Below are 23,595 nucleotides of genomic sequence, written 5' to 3'. Positions count from 1 at the left end.
GCCCTCCAGATGTTGTTAGACTACAAATACCACCATCCTTTATTATTGGCCTTGCTGGCTGGGGCAGGTGGGAGCAGGAGGCGAACAAAACCTGGAGGGCTACAAGGATTCAGCACATAATGCAAAAGCAAGGACTAATTGCCTTTTCCCAGCCTGTGTACGCTGAGCAAAAAACACAAGCCCCAACAACATCCTGAATGCAATCATCACACATTACTTCTTACACATAAAGGAGCTACAGAGCATTGGCAGAACACATACTTTCCATGCAAAAGGTCCCAGGTTTCACCCTCAACATCTATAGCTAAAGTGGAATCAGTTTGGAGGTGACATAATTAAAAACTCTGCCTAAAATCCCCAGGAGCTGCTGCCAACCTGAGCAGGCAACACAGTTAAATGGTCACGTAGTCAGATGTGGTATAAGGCATCTCTCTGTGTTCCAACATGTGTGTAGCTGCCTCATGCTGGCCTTGTTTGCACATCACACGAAGCCAAATATTGGCTTGGTGTGAACGCATGATTGGGTTGGGCAAACTCCTTGCCTGGACTTTTTGATGACTGCTACACTGCACTGGGCTAAGCTAAGGTTTGGCTAAGCGTTTTGCCTGGGCAGTTAAGCTCTCTCCAGACTAACCACAAGGTGTATCCAAGAACAAACCTAAGCTACAGACTGTGGTTAGTCTCTGGAGGAAGCTTAACCATAAACCAGGGTTGGGATGGCACTCGAACCCAAACATTGGCTTAGCTCAGTGCAGCCCACCTGCAAAACGAGCAGAGGAGGAGCAAAGCAGGTGCAAGCTGGGAGACAGAATGCTTGCACCAATCCACACACAATGCGAAAAGCAGCCACCCATCCGAGGGTCATCTACTGTAAGTGTCAGCACCTCTCCAGCATCTTGAGGGCACCAATCTACCCATCACATTCTTGATACTTTTAAGTGGGTTTGAACCTGGGACCTCCAGCATTCAAAGCAGGTGGTCTGCTGCTGGACTACGCTCCCTTTTCAACCACCTTAGGGCAGAAGAGAACCCAGGAAGGACTCTTGAAAGGCAGAGCCACTTACCTGAAACGTTTCCCCAAGACAACCCTGCAGTTGTTGGACTGATGCTCACTGCGTTAGCCACAGGGGTCAATGCCTTGCACGGAGTCAGCTCGGAATAAGCACAGTCCTCGTCCAGCATGATGACAGGGCTGGCAGCCAACCTCGGATCCCCGACGCAGGCCCCTGGGTGGAGCGGGGAGCTCACCAGCGGCAGGTAAAGCACACTAGGCTTCTTGGGGACAGGGGGAGGGACTTTGGTTCTGTGGCTCTCCCCGCCAGGTGTTCTCTCCAGCGGCAGCCTTGGCTTCAGCTCCTCCTCCAAGCTGTCCTCGGAAAGCCGCCGGGCAGAGAAGAACGTCCCCGGAGGCCCTTGTGCTGGAGAGACGGCTGCCACGGGGGGCTGCGGCTCCATAGGGCTCCAGCCATCTGCATCCCACTGGTGCTCAGGCCTCCTGGCCACTATGTAAACGTTCTCTACGGCGACCGAGCCCTGGGGTGTCAGTGGAGAGGTTGGGGAGCCCACGGGGGACTCTTCCTGGACTGGAGGGGTCTTGTGCAAGAGCATCGGGGGCCTCCTGGAAAGGGGTGGCTTCTCTGCCACCGGGGGCCGGACCTTCTTGCCAGGCTCTTCGACAGGCTCAAGGCTCTCTAGGTTGTCCTCTGTTTCGGAGCGGCTGATGGACCGCAGGCGGACGGAGCGCAGGTCCAGCTGTGTCACCATGGGCATGACGGGCTGCACGGGGCTGAGCTTTGGCCCCAGCTTGGCTCCAAAGGTGGAGTCGGAGTGGTGCCGGCTCACTTTGGGCTTGGCCTTGAGCGAGATCTTCAGCCCCGAGAGGTCCAGGTGCGACGGCGGCGCGAACGGCAGGTCAAAGGACAGCCGTGACTTGGGGCTTCTCTCCATGGGCGAGACTGGGGGCAGCGAGGATTTCCTCTCGGGCACAAGGGGTCTCGCGCGCCCACTCTGATGCGGGGTGTGGCCCAGAACGGCAGATGTTGGGATGGTCGGGGTCGGAGTTTCCGACTGGCTGGAGTAGCCACTAGAGGGAGACATCACCCCTGTCGGTCTTGCCGGGGAGGAGGTTTTCAAGTTGACCTCAGCAGAGAGCTGGGAAGGTGTGGTGGCCCGGGAGACGGAAGGCGAGGGGAGGGACTCAGAGCTACCCCGTGCCTTGGAGAGCTCGATCACGGTGGTCCCAGTGGCCGTGCTGGAGCCAGAGAGAGAGCAATAGGGGTCACCAGGACTCCACTCTGGCATGTACCACTGCTGTGAGTACGGCACGCTTTCCAGCTCTTTGGTTGTGTCCCCAGGGACTTGGCTCTGGGCCTGCGCGTCAGGCAGCAAGCACAGACTTTTTGGTCTCTGGTCCTGAGGCAGCGGCTCGTCACCAGCTTCTGCAATGCTTAGCTGCCCCTCCTTGATCAATGAGACACTGCGGGTAGGCGGGCAGGGCTTCTTTTTGGCCTTCTTGAGAGAGATGCTCTTGGTGCGCGGCCGCCGTGACCGCACCTGAGCCTCCTGCTCCACCGCTAGCGAGACGTTGTCTGTGCTTGTGCTGCCCTCGGAGCTGGCGCTGGGGTAGCTCAGGGCACAGGTCTCACTGCCCCCGATATCCATGGAGCACAAGGAGGCTGTGTCCGTGGGGACGGAGAGAGACCTCTCACGGAACTTGCACATCACCCGCTGCCTCTCCGCTTGGGGGCACTCCTCTTCACTCGGGGTGGCGGGGACCAAACGAGCCTTGACCTCCGCTGCCCCACACCTCAAGCCTCCGTTGGCATCTACAGGGGACTCAGGAGAAGCGCAGAACGCCCCAGACCCGTTGCTCCCAACTGTGTTGTCTTTGCTGATGAAGAAAGAAGCAGGCCGGTCAGAGTCTGGGGTTCCCCTCTGGCTGCGGGGAGACTGGGCCCCGCTTTCCATCACCAGCTCACTCTGGCTCGCGGAAGGGCTCACGTAGCCAAAAGATGCTGCGCTCCAGGCAGGGGAGAATGTCAAGTCCTCCTTGGGGCCGTTGCACGATGGGCTGGCATACACTGCCCCAGGGTTGTCTGTGTGGCCAGCAGGCCCCTGGCAATACCGTCCTTGTAGAACTCCCCCAAGGTCACTGAAGGTCTTCCTCAGCTGTGGCCTTGGCTGAGGGGAGCGGGCCTGGTGGGTGGAGCTCCTCCCATTGGCCACCTCAGGGACAAAATTGCAAGAGGCAGACTCTGCGATAGTCGCTGGAGGGTTGAGAATGGGGCCGTTGCTGTTCCCTGCAGGGGAGCGCAGAAAAAGGCAGGAATTAAGCACAGCCTGGAAGATCTCCTGCTTGGGCCACTGAAAGGTCTTAGATCAGGGGTTGGGAGTTTCAGGCCAGGGGCTCAATGCAGCCCTCAATACCTCTCTATGTGGACCCCAGACCACACACCCCTGCATAGCCAGCCCCCTTCTCCCCAGGGCTAGTGAAATTTACATTCATCCCCATGCCCACTTTTCTCTCCAGCTATGTCCACTATTGGCATGTGGCCCCTGGAAGATTCTCAGAACAGAATGTGGCCCTCATGCTGGATAAGATTTGCCCCCCCCCCAAAGTAGAAACTTCGCATTTCACTGCCAGGGGGCAGCTGCCCCCATCAACACAAAGAAATCCAGGCCTGGCCATCCTCCTGCTTCGGGGAGGGAAGAGCTCAGCTGGCCTTGGACAGTGTGGTAAAGGTGGGGCCATTATTTACTTTTATCTGATCATGCAAAGAAAAGAAAAAACACATCCATGGGTGTTGCTTCACCCCGCAGCCAATAGCACCCCACTTCATAGTTTGAGAACCACTATAATAAAAGGTTTTTCCTTTTCTTTTTTAAATTTCTAAAGTTGCAAATCTTCAGATCTGCCCTAAAGAGCAAATTCTGCTAGTCAAGCTCTTACGTGGCTATTCTTACATATGTCGCTATTCTCTGCCCCCCAAATATGTGTATTCCCTACTTAACATGCCAGTGTTTGGGGGTGGAGGAGGATATCCCAAGATACATTTATTCACAATTCAAAGAAGAGTCTTAGGGAGCCTGTTCCTAAGGAAAAAGGGGCTAGAACAAAATACTTTTTTTGGGGGGGGTGTTTCTCAAACAAAGTCTTCCCATTAAAAAATGTACCTACATCCCCACAAATGGAATACTTATGGATTCTGTTTGTTGGCACTGAAATCCGGCTAAGCTGCAACTTCATATTTTTCTAGCCAAATTAAGATGCTCTGATCCTGCAGCTCTGTGAATTGCTCTGCCTCTGTGTATGTTGCAGACACTGGTTTTTAAATGAAAACCACCTTCAAACCTACTTCAAAAAAACAGCAAATAATATAATAGATCGCTCCCAGAATTGTAAAAATGAAGCTTGAAAACGGTCCATAAAGTCAAATTCTGAAATTTGACAAATTTTGAGTGTGCATGAAAATTTTACTTTCGCCCTGTAGCTATAACCCAGTATTTTGGAGGAGCCCTACAGGAAATTCCTATAAAGAAGCCCATGGCAAACATCCCCTCTCACATTCTGTTCTTCACAACAGCCAGAGTCAGGGAAGTCTTGATTCTACAAGTGCTTCTAAGGGTCCCTCCAGACATCCTTTTTATTGTGCGTTCATGATGACTTGTGCTCATGATGATATTGGGGCAGTAACACACCATGCTGCTTTCAATACTGTTTGCAGCTGCAAAAGTTTTAAGGGTGGACATCCTGCTTTGTTTCCAACTAGTGCATGTCCGCTCACTTGCTGCTGAAATCCTGTAAATTTTAGACCACAAAGCTTTTTCTTTTTTGGTCCTGCTTTTTTTGTGCTGTTTTGCAAGACTGCCCCTCCAGCTGGTAATAATGTGGCAATGTTGGAAAACAACTAATACAGAAGAATGGTATGGTTCAGTATAATTCCACCACTAGTACGTTAGCATAGCTTCAATGACATGTTGCAGAGTATATCCACGGAAAACACCGGTCTGGAGGGAGCCTAAGCCATCAAGCTATTTCCCCTCCTCTCTAGTGGCAGAGAGTGGCAGCATTGCTTTTGTCACCTGGGTCCCGCAGGGCGAGGTGGGGGAAGCCAATGACCGTCCGTCTCCGGCGAAGCAAGGACTTGGGATTCATGGCTGTCTCTGTGTTGAAGAGGGAGTGGCGAGTACTTGCGTGCCGAGCGAACGGCTGTCCTGTAGCCAAAACAAAGACACTCAGCCATCCAGGTGGACCGTGAGAAAACACAGAGGGTGATGTGAGATGTGGGAAGGATGGTGAATTCAACATTATGATAAGATGGCAAATGGTGGCTTGGGGTCCTGCATGACTTCCTTCAGCCTGAGTTTATAAGCGAACCAAACTGATTTGGGCTGCATTCACACAGAAGGAAGTTTATTCTGTTATCCCAACATTTCCCAAGCTGTTGATTTCCACAATATATCTGAGCTTCTACACAATGTAAAAGTCACTTCTGGACATATGGCAGAACATGAGCAAGTTTAGCGCTCATTTCTGTGTTATGTACTTCCAGAAACACATTCCAGCGTATTAGGTGACTGGGCGTATAAGACGACCCCCAACTTTTGCTGTTCAGTTTTAGAGTTTTAGAGTTTGAGCACCACCAGGGGCAGAGCATGCACCCCTCCACTGCCGCTGCCGTCGCAGCAGCAGTAGCAGCAGCAGCAGCCCGAGGCGAGGCGTTTGGCGGGCGGGTGAACGGCGTGCTCGGAAGGACTTTCTGTGTCCCCTTCTGTGGGGACGGAGGAGGAGCGACGGCAGAAGGAGTGCCTCTGTTCACCGGCTCCCTCTCCTCCTGCCCAACACGTATACCCGGCGTATAAGATGACCCCCGACTTTTGGGGTGATTTTCCAGGGATAAAAAGTCACCTTGTACGCCGGAACATACGGTAATTTGCAAACAGCAATGGAAATGAGTACTAAACTTGTACTATATTCCACTATCTTTCTGGAAGTGGCTTTTCATCAGTTTATGTAAATGTACCAAAGTTGTGTGGAGAAAATTATTGTTTTAGGTTAATGCATGTTTTAGAATAACATATGCTCAAAAAATAATGTGAATATTTCATGCGGTTAAAAAGAATAAGTAAATCCACACATTGATGCAGAAAGAGCACAATACAGACTTATGAATGAACATATGGAAAACTGGCATGGACTTAGGAAACAATGACCCCTCCATCCCAACTGGAATGAAAGTGGGGTAAAAATGGCTTTAAAGCAGGGAAGAGATTTTTGAGTTGATGCTACTGGGAACATGGGGAAGGTAGAAGCCAGTAACGGTAGGAATGTAACAGGGCAGATGTCTTTACTTTATGTGTTCACTTTACCCCAACAGTAATGTCTGAAGAGTGCTTTCAGCACCCCATCAAACCATTGCTTGTAATGTGAAGCTTAAGAACCTCACACTGTATGTTCCAGATATCCAGCAGACAACCCATGGTTGAGAGCTCACCACTCAGTTTCCATAAGCTCACTCTTGTCTCCATGGTTCATCAACCTCTGAACAATGGCCTAAATGTGGTTTTTCAGTGGTTTGCGAATTCTGGCATTAATAGCAAACCACAGTTATCACAAACTGTGGTTTGCTGTTATGCCTAAATCCACAAATTAATGACAAACCCCAGTTTGTTTGCAAACCAGCTTCAAACCATGGCAGATTATCCTGCTTCAGAAGTCCCTTGCAAGCCGTGGTTTGCAAACTGGCATGTTCAAACATCAACGCCAAATTATGGTTTGGCATTAGGACTGAGTACAGTCAATGAATTGCTTTATCCTTGAGCTCTCTTCCTGCCAAAGCTTGGAAGCGAGATGGGCGGTACATGGGCAGCATGTACCGTAAGAACTAAAGTGACAAAGAGACAGACATACTGGTTAACCTTGGATGCATTAGATGAGACTTGAGTAACTTGAGCAGAATGCAGAAGAGACTTGAATAACATGAGCAGAATGCAGAAGGGGAGGGGGACATAGCAAGGGGGGAAATGTCTCTGAGAAGACCTAGCCTGATGGGACACACTACAAATGCCAATTCATGTGAGTCCCAATAAAACCTCCTTCATCTCCTGTGCTTTTCAATCTTGCTAGATATCTGACACATCATGCCTCACACCGGCCAGCATGGTGAACTAAAACCTTGTTTGCTGCGACCCCCAACCATTCTGCGTCATATGATAACTCTTTAACTCCTCTTCTCTACTACACACACACATAGAGAGACAGACAGACAGACAGTCAACCCTACCAGAGACGTTGATGGGAACAATGTTGGCTTGGGTTGAACAGGGCTGGTGCAACCTCCTCTCTTCAACGGAGGGCAGAGGGCCAGTTCGGGTCCAGGTGGTGTGCTTGTCTGGTGTAGTGGGCAAGCTAATTGAAGGCTCTGGGGCCCTCACACCCAGCGTGGTTGTCTCATTCTCCTTCACTTGCTGGCTTGCAGGCTGTCAGAAAGCAGTGGGGAGGAGGGGGAATAAGTGAATTCAAACACAAGCGCCCTACTCCACTAGGGCTACTATTCAGAAGAAGGGATTCAGAAGGAAAGGGATTTCAGGCAGCTCTTGGATATCAGGCGATCTGCTGCATTCCTGCAGTTGATGATCAGAGATTGTCCTCCAAGTACTTGCCACCTCTTAAGTCAGGAGTGAGCATGTTCCAGGAGCCAAATGCAGTGCTCCAGGGCTCTTTGGCCCTAGGAACCCTCCCCAGGGAACACCTCCCTCTCCAGTCAACCCCCACCCCACCCCCAATCCTTCATGGCCCTGTTTTGCACCCTTCCGGGGTGCTTTTGCCTGGCTGGAATGCACCCTTGAACTCCGACAATGCCTTTTGCTTGCTTGGCCCTTGGACAGAGACGAATGTGTATGTATGTGTGCAGGAACAAAACTACTGCACACAAATGTTAAAAGTATACATCCACTGCTCTGCCTGCTTTGGTCTGTGGCCTCGCTTGCCACTGGTACTTGGCCCTCAGAAGGTGTCCCAGAAAGGAATGCAGCCCCTTAAGGCATGGGCTGGTAGAACTTTGGACCGAGGCACCGGGTAGGAATTGTATTGGGGAATATGCAATGCTTAGAAGCTTGCCAGACTCACCATGAACACAAACTCCAAGCGTTTGCTAGGTACTGGGGGCCGCGGGCTGCAGTCGAGGGGCCTGTCTGCGGAATGAGAACTAGCATAGCGGAAAGTCTGACCACTGGCCCTGGCTTCTGAGTAAGGCTCCTCGTACTCTTCTGGAAGGAGGGAAAGAAAGAAATCAGCTCAGTCTGGTCATACCAACTGCCTCCCAACGATTCTGCATTTTTCTTAATGCTCCTAATTACAGAGGCGGCTGGATTTGGGGAGTGGGGAGGGACCCAGCATGTGAATGTGCAATTTTGTGAGCATTATTTGTGGGTGGGTGAGTTGAATGACAAAATTCTGCACAGTTTTTCAGTTCTAATCTCCAAAAGGTGGCCTGTTAGAAACCCCCGAGATTTATGGTGTAGCCTACACTTTCTCAGTCATAATATCTGTCCCTCCCAACATAATATGATTATACTACATATGAGTTTTATTCGCATGGGAATTTTTAAATGTTCCCCTACTCAGAAAAGAAAGTTTGTTTGGTTTTTGGCATATAATCAAATGTGTTAGAAAGAGTGTAAACTTCTGTCTTTGCTTCTCCTTTTTTCCCTTTTGGGTAAACACATTGCCACCCAGTGACAGCTTCATTAAAATTCTCTATTTCTCAGTTGTTTTCTCTGTGTGACAACCAATTCTCTACTAGAAAATACAAAAAGAGAGCACCCTTCAAAATGAACCAGGCAGTTTCGTTCTCCTGAACCTAAAGGAAAATATCCTGAGTAACACATTTACCACAGAAGACCCCAAAACAGCATTAAGATAAAAGCAGGAAACTCTGTCTGGATAAGCAACTTCCTAGGTCATTCTGAAACTGTTTTTTTTTGGGGGGGGGTCTTCCCTGATATGTGTATAACTTTAAATTTCACCATAACATTCTTCCTTCACAGCTGCACCTGCCAGCTTAAAATAAATAATTGTACTTCTATAGGAATGGCTTTATTGTTTTCAGAGTTTGTAGAAATAGTTCTAATTATCTTTAGAATTTGTGCGTTAGCCTGTTTTTACCTTGTATGCCACTTCCAATGGCCTTGGGGCTGTGGAGATGTTTATAAATTTGCAGAAGAAATAAAGACACAGAGAAGCTGAATGGTGGGGAGCAGGCTTATATTGATAAATTGCCTCAAACAGTCTGCACAGTTTTGCTTCGAAGCACTCATTCTGCAAGTGCTAGAGATGTATGTGGCCCTTGCATTTGTAAGTCCAAGGCTTCATGCGCTCCCTCTAAGGGAGATGCAGAGGCCAGCAACACAAGAACGGGCCTTTTCAGTGTTGACTCCCCAACTGTGGAGTGCTTTTTTCAGAAAGGCACACCATTATTATCGGAAGAGCCTGCTTTCTTAGGCTAGTGCCCCGTTTAGCCCGACATCCTCTTCTCACAGTGGCCAAGCAGTGGGAGATGCCTATGGCAAGAAGGACCTGGGCGCAAGAGCGCTCTCCCCACTTGTGATTCCCATCAACTGGAATCCAGAGGTATACTGTGCCAAGTGAATATTTAGGTGCCAGAAAATGTTCCTGTTTTACCTAGGTGTTTGGTTCATAACTGGGATCATTAGGGTACAATACCTTAGCCTGTTTTTGGTGTTCCTCTTTTAGCAGGATTCACCCTTTCATAATATTTCAGGATTAGCATTTCTCAGTAAATAATGTTGTGTTCTTTTCATGTTGTTTTAAATCTTCGTAGGTTTTCCACAAGTTGCGACATTTTTTGAATTTATTTTTTTGTAGCAAGCAATGAATAAAGATTTCTTTTCCTAAACGAAAGCTCAGAAACAGGCCTCCCTTTGCCCAGCAAAGAAGTACCACCTGCTCCTCTTTCGGCGACGCTGCTTATAGCCAGTCCAGAAGCTTCACTCTCAGCGCCAATCACAAGGGTTGATATTGCTGCACATCCCCATTCTCTGCACCCATTGTGAGTCCTTGGCAGACCCCTTCTGCAGGATTATCCGCCGGCTCCTTCCCAAGCCCAGACACACCGACTACCTGGGGCTGAGACCTGCAAGTCGGAGAGACAAGCGGACCTTTCCTACTCCCTTCCACAGACCCTCACCCCCACGCACCTTGGAGCAAGCTCTGGAGATTGAGTTCAGCTTCATGGTGAAGCTCCTCCACCCCAACAGGACGAGCCAAGAAGATATTCACAGGCTGGTGCCATAGCAGCTTGGGAGGAGTGGGTTTCTTGACGTCCAGGTCTATGTTAGAAGTCGCTGGGGAGAAAAGATAGCCAGAGGGTGAATCACAGCCCCAGGCAGGGACTCTAGAAATACAAAGAGGTCTTAAGGCCTGTCCATGCTATACGTTCAAACCAGTTTCAAACCAGTTTCGCCACCACAGCTCAAATACCCTGCTTTCTGCAGCAATCCAGATCTGCCATGGGGAGCCCACCAGCAGACTCTCCAGCTGTTGCAAGTGGCATTCAGACGCTTGCTGCTTGCGATGCTGGCCATTGTATACAGTGGTACCTCTGGTTACGTACTTAATTCGTTCCGGAGGTCCGTTCTTAACCTGAAACTGTTCTTAACCTGAAGCACCACTTTAGCTAATGGGGCCTCCCGCTGCCGGTGCGCTGCCGGAGCACGATTTCTGTTGCTGATCCTGAAGCAAAGTTCTTAACCCGAGGTACTATTTCTAGGTTAGTGGAGTCTGTAACCTGAAGCGTCTGTAACCTGAAGCATCTGTAACCCGAGGTACCACTGTATAGCCATCATGACTAGCTGCTGTGGACAGCCTCATCCACCACCCATTTGCCTATCCCCCTCCCCTTTCTGAAAATACTTACAACAATCAATCTCTGTATATCACCCCCTGCCCCAAACGTTCCATACATATACACAGGGGCAGCGTGCCCCATTTCGCTGCTTGAGGTGAAACAGGAAGTGCTGCTTTGTTCCTGCTGCTGCTGCCACTGGCGGCAGGACATGCAGGGCACCTACAGGCATGCCGCCTGGGTGTGTGCGTTTGTATTTCTTCTGCCTGAAGCAGCAGCCTCACCTACCTCATGGTTGGGCCGGCTCTGCATATAAGATGCAAACGATACAGTAAAACATTAAGCTGGGTTGTATAATAGTTTATAGAGTTGATTCTATCCGCTAGCTGTCTTCTATTCTCTGTTTTAACAGATTTCCGCAGAGTGGGCTGTGGGTGGACTGTCCTTTCCAGTGCACTGAATGAATGTGTACCATACAGTTTCAAAATAATTATTTGGTTTTTGTGTTTCTTAGTGCTCTAAGATGACTCCTTAGTTTCTCCATAAGTGGTATGTTCCACAGTCCTTCCTATCATGTCTCTAGAGTTGTTAGTAGCTGTTTTCCAATATTGTGTTAATATATTTCTGCCGCAAGCATGAAAAGAGATTAGTAGTTCCTTAAACAGTAAAATTCTTAGAGTCATCTATAAACGGATTTAATACAGCTAGCCTCAGATTAGGTTGTCCCACTTCTTCGTGATTTACCCTGTGGCAGTGAGTTCCATCAGTTCCCTTTCTGCTGCCTATCTGGAATCTTCTACCCTTTCATTTCACTGGATATCCCTGGCTTCTATTATTAACAGAGAGAGAGATAGAAAAGAAGCTTGGCTGCAGGACCTATTAAGCCTCACTCTGGCTTTCCGAGACTTCACATGAGAGCTAGAAAGCTGTGTTGATTGAAAGAAAATACCCATTCCTCATTTCATTTGCCAAACTTAACTGTTAGCATTAAGAATGAGCAAATGTTAATTTTCTCATTTTTCCAACCTTAAGTTCAGCTCACCATATTTCCATTATCAGTTCGAATTATTTTATTAAAAACAACAACAACTCATGAAAATCCATCAGCTTCCCAGTGCCGATTTATCCTAATAGATACACACCGGTATGCAGTTTTCCCTAAAGGACACATTTTTTAAAAAGCAATTTCCCCAAACGTGATGAAAGAATCAGAGTCGGAAGGGACTCTAGTGGTCATCTAGTCCAACCCCCTGCAATGCAGGAAATCTGCCCACAGCCATCTCTAGGTGGGCTCAAACTACCCACCTTCTGAATGACAGCCAGACACATTGGTTTTTCACTTAACAGATGCATTTATATGCACACTATCGATGGTATATGCATTTTTGAACACATTACTTGGCTGGAGAACTGCACTGCAAAATTCACAGAGCAGTGCTCCTTTCGAAAGATGGCTGAGCTTTCAGCCTGCACATTGTTAAGAAAAGCATGAGTGTGCCTTTAAATGCAAGCTGAATCAAATTTCTCCCACATCCCTAGTTAGCATTGTATAATGTGCGAACAGAGCAGAATGGTCCTTCCTGCACCAACATGTCCTTATGCCAACTGTCTGTTCCCTGTTCTCCAGGCACAAAAGGCACGCTTCCCTCCTCATCAACACTCTCCCAGGTTGATGGGTTTCTTTGTTGCTGAGCCCCGGAACCACCATGCAAACGGCAGGATGAGTTGGAAATAATTGCACTATTTCGTGGTGGGAGGAGTGTGTTACTGTGCTTTCCTCTGAAGAGCTCCCATGGGGGGTGGGGAGAGAAGGGACCTATTTAGGGATGCAATGGGCAAATCCTCCCAGGGCACCCTGGCATAACCTGTGGGCTGCCAGCATCATTGATAAGGGCAGAAGCTAATTGCTGGAGGTAAACCCCCTTCATTATACAGAACACAAGGAAAGAACACATGGAGACAGAAACACAGAATAATGTCTAATGCAGTACTGAGTCACACCAGTGTTGTCAATAGTGGCTGGCAGAAGCTCTCCAGGATTTCAGAGGGGGGTCTTCTCCCAGCCCAAACTGGAGATGCCGGGGATTGAACCTGGGACCTTCTGCATGCAAAGCAGATGCTCTGACACTGAGCCACGGCCGTTCTGCTGTGAAATGGCACCTGGTGGGCTGGAGGCCAAGTCATAAGGCTACTCCGCATGTAGTTAGGAGCACACACTTTCTCCTGTCCAGATAGCATCACATCTGCAGGGCGCAGGTGTGTGTGTGTGTGTGAGCTCTCCCTTGCTACTTCAGCCAAAGCTTTTAATTTCACAGCCAGAATGCTTTGCAAGGCATTTCCTGCCCACATTTACCCACAGTAGCCAGCAGATGGTGTAATTAGCTGTCCAAAGGCCAATTTCCGTAACAGGCTGGCAGCTCCTCACTTAGTATGTGGTGCTCATCTCTGGTTCTGAGCCAGCCTGCTTCACAGGGAAGCTCTCAGACCCAGGAGCCATTCTTTTTATTAGTTAAGTGATGGGAGGGTGGAGTTCTGTACATGCTCATTTTTTTTTTTTACTTTCCATTACGGACAGGACCCAATTTTAAAGAGCTCTTGGCCAGTTAGGCTGAAAAAGAGGACAGGGACTCTCCACCTTTAATACCTGTGGAGCTCCTGAACAACTATTAAATGTGCAGGAACCCTGAAACTCTTTTGTATCTGGTCACATTGCAGATATCTAATTTTATGTTTGGTGATGACTAAAAATAGTTGTTGGTGTTTTTGTTTTTGGTGGGAAGAGTGGTTTTTTTATCTTTTAAGTGATGGACAAGTGTGTTCTATGAAGGACATCCTCTCGTTTTAATGCCTGATTTGTATTTTGGAAAGTATATTTGCTAGCCAATGTTGATTGTTTTAAAACTTGTTTAAAAAACAAAGATTAAGAAGAAATAAGGTGTTGTTGCGTTTTATGATGAATTGAAGAGGCCTTGCTTCCCTGTGTGTGCAGGGAGCGGGGGGGGGGGGACCTCTCCTAAGATGGAGTTTGCCATCTGCAGTTTTTGTAAGCTGCTATTTTTATCTGCTGATTTGAGATGTGTTTGTACTGCTGAAGGCTCCTCCCTGCTTCATTTCCTACAATCTTATCTGTTTGAAAAACAAATTGCAAAAGGTTCTTTTGAATAAAACGGAGGGGGGTGGGGACATCTGGTCTGCAAGGCAAACTTGGCCCACCAGGAGTTTGAGGCTGGTTTTCCCAAACCACACCCACTCGTCTTATGTCAGGTGTGTGGGCAGGTAGTCACAGCTGCCAACAAACTATCAGGATCCTTAATGTGCACAATTGAGTTTTGGCAAGGGAAAGCAGGCTTCAGTTCTGGCTCTACTGCCCATCATCTGTTGGAGCCAAAAAGCACTGGCTCATATTCCCTGCAGAGACCTCAGATGTACAACCCTCCTCCCTGGGTTTGCAAAATGACTTCAGGACTTCAAAGCACCCAATCACCTGGTGCCCATGTGACACTGTGACTGACCCCTGGGCGCAGTCCCAACCACCTGTCTAATTTTGCCCACAAGGGGTATGATCAGGTAAAGCCCACAGGGCCATAAAGACTCCCCACCTCTTAATAAGTATTAGTAATAAAGAATAAAAAGCACCCAGATTTTAAAAAAATCTGTTGCTGAGTTAAATTGCACCAATTAGTCAATCCAAAGATTTTAATTGATTTAAGCCAGATTGTTTTCTAGTGCTGAGCTAGAATATAGGAAGTTGCCTTTATACTAGGGTAGGCATATGTTAGCTACTTGATAGAGAACACACTCTTATATTTGAAGGCATGCCTGGTTCTGGTCTGGTTTAAAGATTAAAAAAAATGCAAAAAGAGAGAGAAAGACAGACAGACAAAGGAAGGAGTTTCGAAGCTGCTCAGCTGCTAGCATCGTATCAGACACCCAGGTCAAGTGCCCATAGTCTTCCTCAGCACGATGAGATGTACTGCAATTCTTTTTGAATAACAGTAAGGACTTCCATTTTTGCATCTACACACATAAATTACCACATGCAAAGTGTATGCAAGCCTTTAGGCGGTGCATAAGTGATCATTCTACCTCCTGCAGAGCCAAATAATTGCTCTGTGTAGTCCAGTATAATCCACAACAGAGGTTGGGAACCATAGGATGCAGCCCTCAAGTCTGTCTGTTTTGTCACCGGGACTCTGCCCAAGTCATACACTCATATCCCAGGCCACACCCCTCTCCTCAAGATATGCCTCTCGTTCCCTCGGCTCCATGGTCAGGTCAGAGGGGGCCAACCAGCAGTGGACCTGCACCATGCTAGACCGTCATGTGACGGCTGAGGAGGAGCACCAGCGAGAGGGAAGGAAGGACGAGGCAAGTGAAGAGGAGGTCACTCCTTCCTCCTTCTCTCTATGGTTGCTCACACCGGGCTGGGCTCCTCATCAGCTGCATCAACAGCGACACAACCGCCATTTTGGTTCTGGCCAAGCTCAAATACAGTGATAAAAGTGTCGTGTTTGAAGTCCCAATGGGTCTGGGGACACTTTTGTCCAAAAACAGGGCAACCTCGTTTTTCTAGGGACTGGTGGCAACCCTATTCATGGCCTCTACAAGTGCTCTTGTCTAGCTAGAATACTATGATAATGCCTGGATGGAGAGAGGTTTGTGTGGGTGTAGGAACATGTGGCTTCGGCATGGAATATATCCTGCTGTAGAAATGTAAGAGGCCTATTTCTTGCTATGCCCACTTTTGGGCTCTGGCCTCACCCCTGGAAGTGTGGTTGAAATTAATAAGCTACCCTGGTCTACTGGCAGTAGCTCACCAGAGATAGGGCTTTTTCCAAACCCAACCTGGAGGTGCTGAGGATTAAAGCAGGGAGTTCCTGCATGCAGAACATGCTCTCCACCACTGAGCCACAACCCATTCCAGAACAGCCTGGAGAAAATAATCCTTGCAAAACATTCTGTTTTTTCCTTGCACCCTTGTCTCCAGTGGCTTTGCAGCAAAAGTCCCAGCGGTTTGGCTTCAGAGAAACCACTGTGCAGGCAAAAAGAGGATTTCCTTTTGCTAACAGTTTCCTGCCTGTTTTTCATGAAGATATGGCCCAAGAATGGGGGAGCGGAGACTGACTCTACAGCTGGGCGATTCCCCCCCCCCCTCTGGAGTTTCAGGAAAGGGGCTCAGAAGTTTCATCTCTCAAGAGACCCAGCTCCATTACCATGCTGCTGGTAGGATTTTTGTGGCCTTTGGTCAGGGAACCTCTAGCAAAAAAAACACCCCATCATCTGTGCTCATTTGCAGAGAATACGCCAGCAGTTAAAAGAAAAAGGGGGAAGTGATGGAGCTTTAAGATGCCTTGTCATGCCCTGAAGTCTCGCATCACAGTGGAACAAATGCTCTCTCTCTCTCTTACACACACACACACACACACACACACACACACACACACCCCTTCGCACTTCTAGGCAACTAATGTCCTGACACTGTTCCACGCACCAAGAGAGTGCCACAGCAGTGCATTTCCATGAAATCCATCCCATAAATTTCCTGCACAATTCAAGGAGGACAGTGGCTCTTGGTGGAGGAGGGTTACCCTCCATGCTGGAGGCGTTTTTGAAGCAGACTGCGTTCCATGGGCAGCAGCCTAATAAATTTTGGCACTTGGAAGTGAAAAACCTGATTCGCAGCCACCTTCACAATGCTTGCCAAGTCCTCACCCAAATCTGGTGGTGCAGACCACCTGTCCCCATGTGGAAAAGTGCACCATCAAAGCAGCTTCTCCATCACCTTGGCACACCAGAAGTTAGCTTTACCAACCAAATTACATCCTGTGGTTGTAACAGGTTTCATGTAAGGCTGTGCATACCAGATCACTTTAAAAAAAAAACCCCAAAAAAACCCCTAGTTTTATTGTGTTTGTATAAATAAAACTCAAGTCATTGAGAACTTGCTAGTTCTTTAATGAATCACCTAATGAGTTGCTAGAGGCAACCACCACATGGTACATAGTGGAGCTGACCCTGCTTCCCATCCAGACAAGTATAGAGTTGGATCCCATCATTTCATTTATTTTATTTAATGAATTTACATCCTAGTTTTTGATACTTTTTTTGCATTTCCTGGAATTTTGTCCTGCTGAAGGAGGATGCTTCTCAGTTCACAAGGTAGTTTTGTGACTCATGCACAGCAAAATTAGATGGTAGAGGCCTGAGGTGGTAGAATGGACTGTACCGCTTCAGGGGACAAGTGAGGACCACATCATTTAATCTTATTTTTATTTTTTAAAAAGGAACAGAGTTTTAAATGCTCCTGTGTGTGTGTGAGTGTATAAAACAACCAACCAACCATCCGAAAAGCTCCTCTCAAGCAGAAAAATAGGACAGCAGGGAGATAGGATCTCTGATGTGTTAAGAAATAAAATATTGCAGGGGGTATTGTTCTCTCTTGCTCTCTGACATGGGGAAACATTGAAAAATGGCCCTCTCCAACTGCCGCCTGAAATATTATAGTCCACTCTACCATCCCATTCTGCTGTATCTACAGAAAGGATGCATTCATCCCATACACTTAAAGCACATGCCTTCCACCCCCAGAATCCTGGGAATTGTAGCTTTGCCAGGGTAAAGTACAGTTCCTAGTTTTCTTTGATCATGTGCTCTAAGTGTATGGTGTGTAGGCATAAACTCCCTGTAAACACTGCATAAGCAAATCACCTAAACATTAGGAAGAACTTCCTGACAGTAAGAGCTGTTCGACAGTGGAATTTGCTGCCAAGGAGTGTGGTGGAGTCTCCTTCTTTGGAGGTCTTTAAGCAGAGGCTTGACAACCATATGTCAGGAGTGCTCTGATGGTGTTTCCTGCTTGGCAGGGGGTTGGACTCGATGGCCCTTGTGGTCTCTTCCAACTCTATGATTCTATGATTCTAGGATGAATGATCCACTAAACAGATTGCCTGTTCACTATATTGCACATCTTGTATTTAAAGCACATCCTCCCAACAGAATCCTGGGAATTGTCATTTGTTAAGGGTGCTGGGAATTGGAGGCAAACTACAGTTCCCAGGATTCTTTGAAGCCATTTAATTTAAATGAATGGCATGTACTATTCAAGTCCTATGAAGGAGTTGGGTATGCTTAACCTACAGCAGAGATAACTGAGGAGAGGGCATGATAACGCTCCTCATTAAACGCCGTCACATACAAGTGGGCAAAGACCTATTCTTGGATGCCCTGGAGGGCAAGACTAGGCTCACAACCACATTTAAAGCATACGGCTCCCTGACCAGAGAATCTTGGGAACTGTAGTTCACCCCTCCCAGAGCTACAATTCTCACCACCCTTCACAATCTAGTTTCCAAGACTCATTGGGAGAAGCAATGCACTTTAAATGTAAGTGAGTCTGGATCTAATGAGCTGAGGTCACTGGAAAGTAGTGGTTGATTGAGCCTCAGGAAATACACCTTGGTAGCAGGTGAAGTTAAGACCAATTGCCTAGAGCAGTGGCTAGGCTTTCCCTCGCCAGAGGTCTTCAAGCAGAAGCTGGGCAGCCATATTTTGGGGATGGCTCTTGCACTGAGCAGAGGTGAGGATAGAGTCAGAGATTGGAAGGGGCTGCAAATATAATTAAGTCCAACCCCCTGCAATGCAGGACTCTTTTGGCCCAACGTGGGGCTTGAAACCGCAACCCTGAGATTAATAGGAGTCTCATGCTCTACCAACTGAGCTATAGCCTTCGAAATCTCTCAAGCTCTATAATTCTATGACCATGTAAGAGAGTGGACACAGGCCCCCCTGTCCTACTCTAGCACTGTCATGTCTGCAATACCCCCACATTTCCTGCAAAAATGTCTAGAAACCAAAGAAAGGGAAACAAAGGCTGGAAGAATTTGATCTATAGTTGCCAACCTCCTTCCACAGCAGGGCTTTGCCACCTTCAAAGGCTTGCACACCAAATTCGGACATTAGAACAGGTAATATAAATTGGGCCATGGTCTCCCCAATTTCTCTTACAGCACCCATATGCACAGTATTATTATCACCCATTATCTCCGGTTTCACATCCCTTTGTTTCCATTACAGGAATGTACTGGGGGGGGTTACCTGCCCCCACACTGAAAGGCTACTGGAACAACGGGGTTTTCACCAACTTGCAGTCCAGAAGGAAATGTTCTGCCTCCTGCGCCCACTTGCCGTTTGAATTCAGGTTGCCATAGCAACCTGACATAATGGAAGACTTCCCCCCTTTTAAATAATTTGACTTGTTGCCATGCCAACAGAGGGAGGTACGCAGGAGCAGATTCGTCACTGAATACTCTTGCCTACATCCCCCCCCCCAATACTGGAGGGTCCGAAAGGAGCCCAAGCCTCATGCACAAACAGAGCCCAAACCTGAACAGAAGATGAAAGTTTAGAGACACAGATGCACCCACGAAACTTAAAGCCTGTGGGATTTAACACAATGGGGTGGGGGTCTGAATCTCTGTGTTATGACTGTTCCAAATTCTGCAATATGCATACATTTTTCACTTGGGGTGTTAAAGTCCATCAGTGGTTGTGCTGCAAGAACGACTCCAAAGTTAGAAACTCTAACCTGTGGCCCTCTTGAAGTCAGTAGACTAGAACACCCATCATCCAACCCAGCTAGAATGGTCAAAGGTCCAGGATAATGGGGACCTGTAGTCCAGTAACATCAAGAGGACCACAGATTTCCCCATCCCTGCTGTACCCTAATGTTTTGTGAATCATGGACAGCAGGAGTTTTCAGTGTGGCATCCAAAACTTACCAGGTATTGCGCCAAAAAAACAGCATCAGAAATGGCAAACAAATCTCACCAGTGCATTGCTTGCCACATCACCACCAACACTCTTTTGAAATGTGCAGCAAGGACTATAACCCAGTGGGAGAGTGCAGGCTTTCCATGCAAAAGGTCCCACTTTTCGATTTCTGAAACCTACAGTTAACAAAGGATTGGGCAGGCATATTCCTGCCTGAAATCCTGGAGAGCCACTGCTCGTCAGAAGTACAGTAGAAATACCCTGCTAAATAGGTAAGCTGCCCCTTTGCAACTTTTAAGGTTACTGTTTGATTCAAACAGCTGTTTTCTGGGCAACCAGTGAAAGGTCAAGCACCCCTCTCCCCAGGCATGCCCCTTGCTTATGCTAACAGACACCACCTGGAGGTTTGCTCAGCATATCCCAGAGCACCTTGCAGCAGATGCACTGTGCCTTGGCAAACAACTATATGAAATCTGTCAACTCAAGATGGATATTCCTGTTCTTGCTAGAAGAAGAGAACATTACGGTATCCATGGATACAGAATGTCTTGTCCACACCAGGTTCTAAGAATCTCAGAATAATGAGACAAAAGCAACAGAGTCCAATCGAGAAGGGCACTTGGGGGAGGTCGGCATTGTCTATAGGGCTAAGTGGAGGAATGCAGCCTCGATTGAGATTGTTGAACAGGCAGAGGGACCGCAACCTGTTTTGAAGCATGGGTGTGTGTGTGCTACCTTCTTGATGGCAAAACATCCAGAACAGCTATGTAACAGGCAGAAATCCAACATATGAAGCTGTCCCCATCACTGCAACCACATGCTAGGGAAAGCTCTCTTGCTCCTGCTTTCAGTAAGAACACTGGATAGCTCAGATGTTTGGAGCGTGGTGCTGATAACGCCAAGGTCATAGGTTCGATCCCTGTATGGGACAACTGCATATTCCTGCATTGCAGGCAGGTTGGACTAGATGATCCTCACGTGCCCTTCCCAACTCTACAATTCTATGATTTTTAAAAAATCCTGCAAAGACCCACCTAATCCAGTGTTCTGTTCTCATGGTGGCCAACAAGACATCCAAGGGAATCCTGCAAAGCAAAATCAGAGCACAGCAGGACTCCTCACATGTGATTCCCAAGCAACTGATATTCAAAGGCATGCATCCACTGACAATGGAGGGGGAATAAATATTAGAAGCAATATGCCTCTGAATACCAGTTTCTGGGATCTCAAGCAGGGAAGGTGCTCATGTCCTGGTTAGCAACTATGAGAACAGGATGCTGGACTACAGAGGTTTCCTGTCTGGTTCAGATACCTGGATCCTGCAGGGAAGAAATAAAGAAAAAGAGACAACTCAACTGGGTATGACCATTTGGAGCAGCGGTTCTCAACCTGTGGGTCCCCAGATGTTGTTGGACTACAACTCCCATCATCCCTGAGATCTGGCCTTGCTAGCTAGGGGTGATGGGAGTTGTAGTTCAACAACATCTGGGGGCAGCAGGCTAGCTAAGGAGCTACAGCATAGGCCAGCTTTGCCCATGTCCGACCTCTCAGCATTTGCTGCCTAAAGAAGCTTGCCTCACTCTGCCTCATGGTATAGCCGGCCCCTGCTCCAGCGGTTTAGCCACAGGCATATAACAAGCAAGCCCCATACCTAGATTTCAGAACCACCTCCAGCAATTATGGGACCATTTTCAATTTTTTTGAAGAGTGGGAGAAGGGGAAAAAACACACACAAAAAACACAGGGCTTTTATTCCCATGTCATCAAGAACTTTGGCTTGAGAACATTGGGTGCTAACACAAAAGAGAGGCAGGATGACTCATCGGATCTGCGCAATTCTTGAAGTGTTTGTGGTCTTGAGAGACTGCAGGGGTGGGAAAACCTTTTTGGCCTGGCAGACCAGATCTTTAACTCCCGACAGGATGTCATTATGATGGCAGTTGGTGACAGGTGGATGGTCCTGCTGCCTGTCAGAGTTGGCCCACAGGGATGGAGGCAGGACAGAACCCCCTGCCCGTCAGCTGATGCGCAGGGAGTTCAACCTTGTTATTATTATTTTTTTGCAGACATCAGTTGTGTGGGCACCTGATCCAGCTACAACTCAACCTGTCCCATCACACCTAGTGTTGCATATGATGTGAAGTATGCAGCAAGCAGGCAAAGTTTAGGGGAAACGGCCTGGTGGGCTAAATCCCCTAAGCAGGAGGTTCCCCACCTGAGATAGACTATGGGTCTATCTCCTTTGGGGGTGCATGATGACAGTAGGAGGGGCCAACACGAATAGTGGGCAGAGACACCCCTTTTCTCTCTCTCTCATTCACGCATATTAGCATGCATGCCATCCATGCATCCTCTCTCCCACATGTAAAGGTAAAGGGACCCCTGACCATTAGGTCCAGTCGTGACCGACTCTGGGGTTGCGGCGCTCATCTCACTTTACTGGCCGAGGGAGCCGGCATGCAGCTTCTGGGTCATGTGCCCAGCATGACTAAGCCGCTTCTGGCGAACCAGAGCAGCGCACGGAAACACCATTTACCTTCCCGCCGAAGCGGTACCTATTTAACTACTTGCACTTTGATGTGCTTTCGAACTGCTAGGTTGGCAGGAGCAGGGACCAAGCAATGGGAGCTCACCCCATTGCAGGGATTCGAACCGCCAACTTCTGATCGGCAAGTCCTAGGCTCTGTGGTTTAACCCACAGCGCCACCCGCGTCCCCTCCCACATGTAGATATCCCCTAACTCATCATCCTCTCTTCCCTGGAGTAATAGGCAACTAGCAGCCTGATAATTCAATCCATCCTACCCAGCAGTTTTGCTGGGGCTTGGCTCCTACCGTAGCACCTGGCCCCCAAGGAACTTAGTCCTTTTCTTCCTGCGTGTATACAATTGCTAGTCCACATTCCTATCAACGCAATAGCCATGCTTTGGATGGATGAAAGCCTGAAGGGGCCAGTAACACAGCTTTCCACACAATTACTCACTCCCACTTGACTGGAGATACAGCCAAGGGACTCTTTAACCACCTCCTCCATTTCAAGAGCAACATATGCTTTGACAGAACCTCCCGTTAGTTGCTCCGAGACACAGCCAAAGGGTCTTTTGAAACTTTTCCTCTGTGAATTGCACCAGAGGCTCTACCTGAGTAGCAGCTGGGATGTATCAGAGAAAGAAAGCTGCCCAGAGCCTCTTCTGGGAGGCAGTAGAAGAGCCCTTTGGCTGGATCTCTGCTCAAATGGGAGCAAGCAAATGTTTCTGCTGTTTAATCGCGCCCGTTTAAAACAACAACAACAACAACAACAACAACAACAACAGAGGGGGAAGCAGGTACCAAGCAGGCAACTGTCACTCTAGACATTGACTTATACAGATAGACCTGACAGTACAAATGCTTTTGAAGGCAGCTGTGCAAGCATCAACTTTGACCATCACATCTGTGCATTATTGCTGCTTGGTTGCTGGGGGCATTCTGGATCTCGGTAATAATGAGGAATTGGGATTTGCCCCTTGCGTGTAATTTAAGAGGACACCTGCTCAGTAGATCAGTTAGTGTGGGATTTAAAGCTAGCCCAGGAATAAGCCAGCCCTTCGTCATTCCACTACCAGAGGACATAAAGTGGGATTTCTCTCCCTTTGGGCCTGAATTTCAGCTGGCTGCTGCAGGCAGGAGGAGGCAGGAGGCAGGGACCCAAAGGTAAGAATAAAAATCAAAAGCCCATTTGCAGAAGACAGGAACAGGGGAATCTGTGACCCTCCATATGTTATTGGACTACAACTCCCATCAGCCACAGCTACGCTGGGGAGGGATGGTGGGAACTGCAGTCCAATAACATCTGCATCTGGACAGCCACTGGCTCCTTGTCTGTGGCATATGGGATGCTTCAATTGCTGGGCTCTGGAATTTTAGGACTACATTTCCCAATAGCCCCTGCCATGGGCAGCATCTCTGACCTAAGGAGGGTT

At 48.1% G+C, this 23,595-nt stretch overlaps 1 protein-coding gene across 5 annotated transcripts in view; it reads right to left on the bottom strand.

Annotated features, from left to right (window-relative positions):
* The window catches only part of NHSL2 (NHS like 2), a 111,487-nt gene that overhangs the window by 13,082 nt on the left and 74,810 nt on the right, over nt 1-23,595 (bottom strand). For all 5 annotated transcript variants that reach the window (XM_083595821.1, XM_083595825.1, XM_083595822.1 and 2 more), the window contains exons 2-6: nt 10,219-10,365; nt 8,129-8,268; nt 7,284-7,479; nt 5,083-5,214; nt 1,065-3,299 (exon numbers count right to left, since the gene is read on the bottom strand). In XM_083595821.1, the coding sequence (XP_083451947.1) occupies nt 1,065-3,299; nt 5,083-5,214; nt 7,284-7,479; nt 8,129-8,268; nt 10,219-10,365 (2,850 nt within the window). The remainder of the gene's footprint in view (nt 1-1,064; nt 3,300-5,082; nt 5,215-7,283; nt 7,480-8,128; nt 8,269-10,218; nt 10,366-23,595) is intronic.

Source organism: Podarcis filfolensis (genome assembly GCF_964270895.1).
Source record: "Podarcis filfolensis genome assembly, chromosome: Z".
NCBI classification, from domain to species: domain Eukaryota; kingdom Metazoa; phylum Chordata; class Lepidosauria; order Squamata; family Lacertidae; genus Podarcis; species Podarcis filfolensis.
Note: the sequence above shows the minus strand (reverse complement) of the source record. Positions and strands in the feature narration are given on the sequence as shown.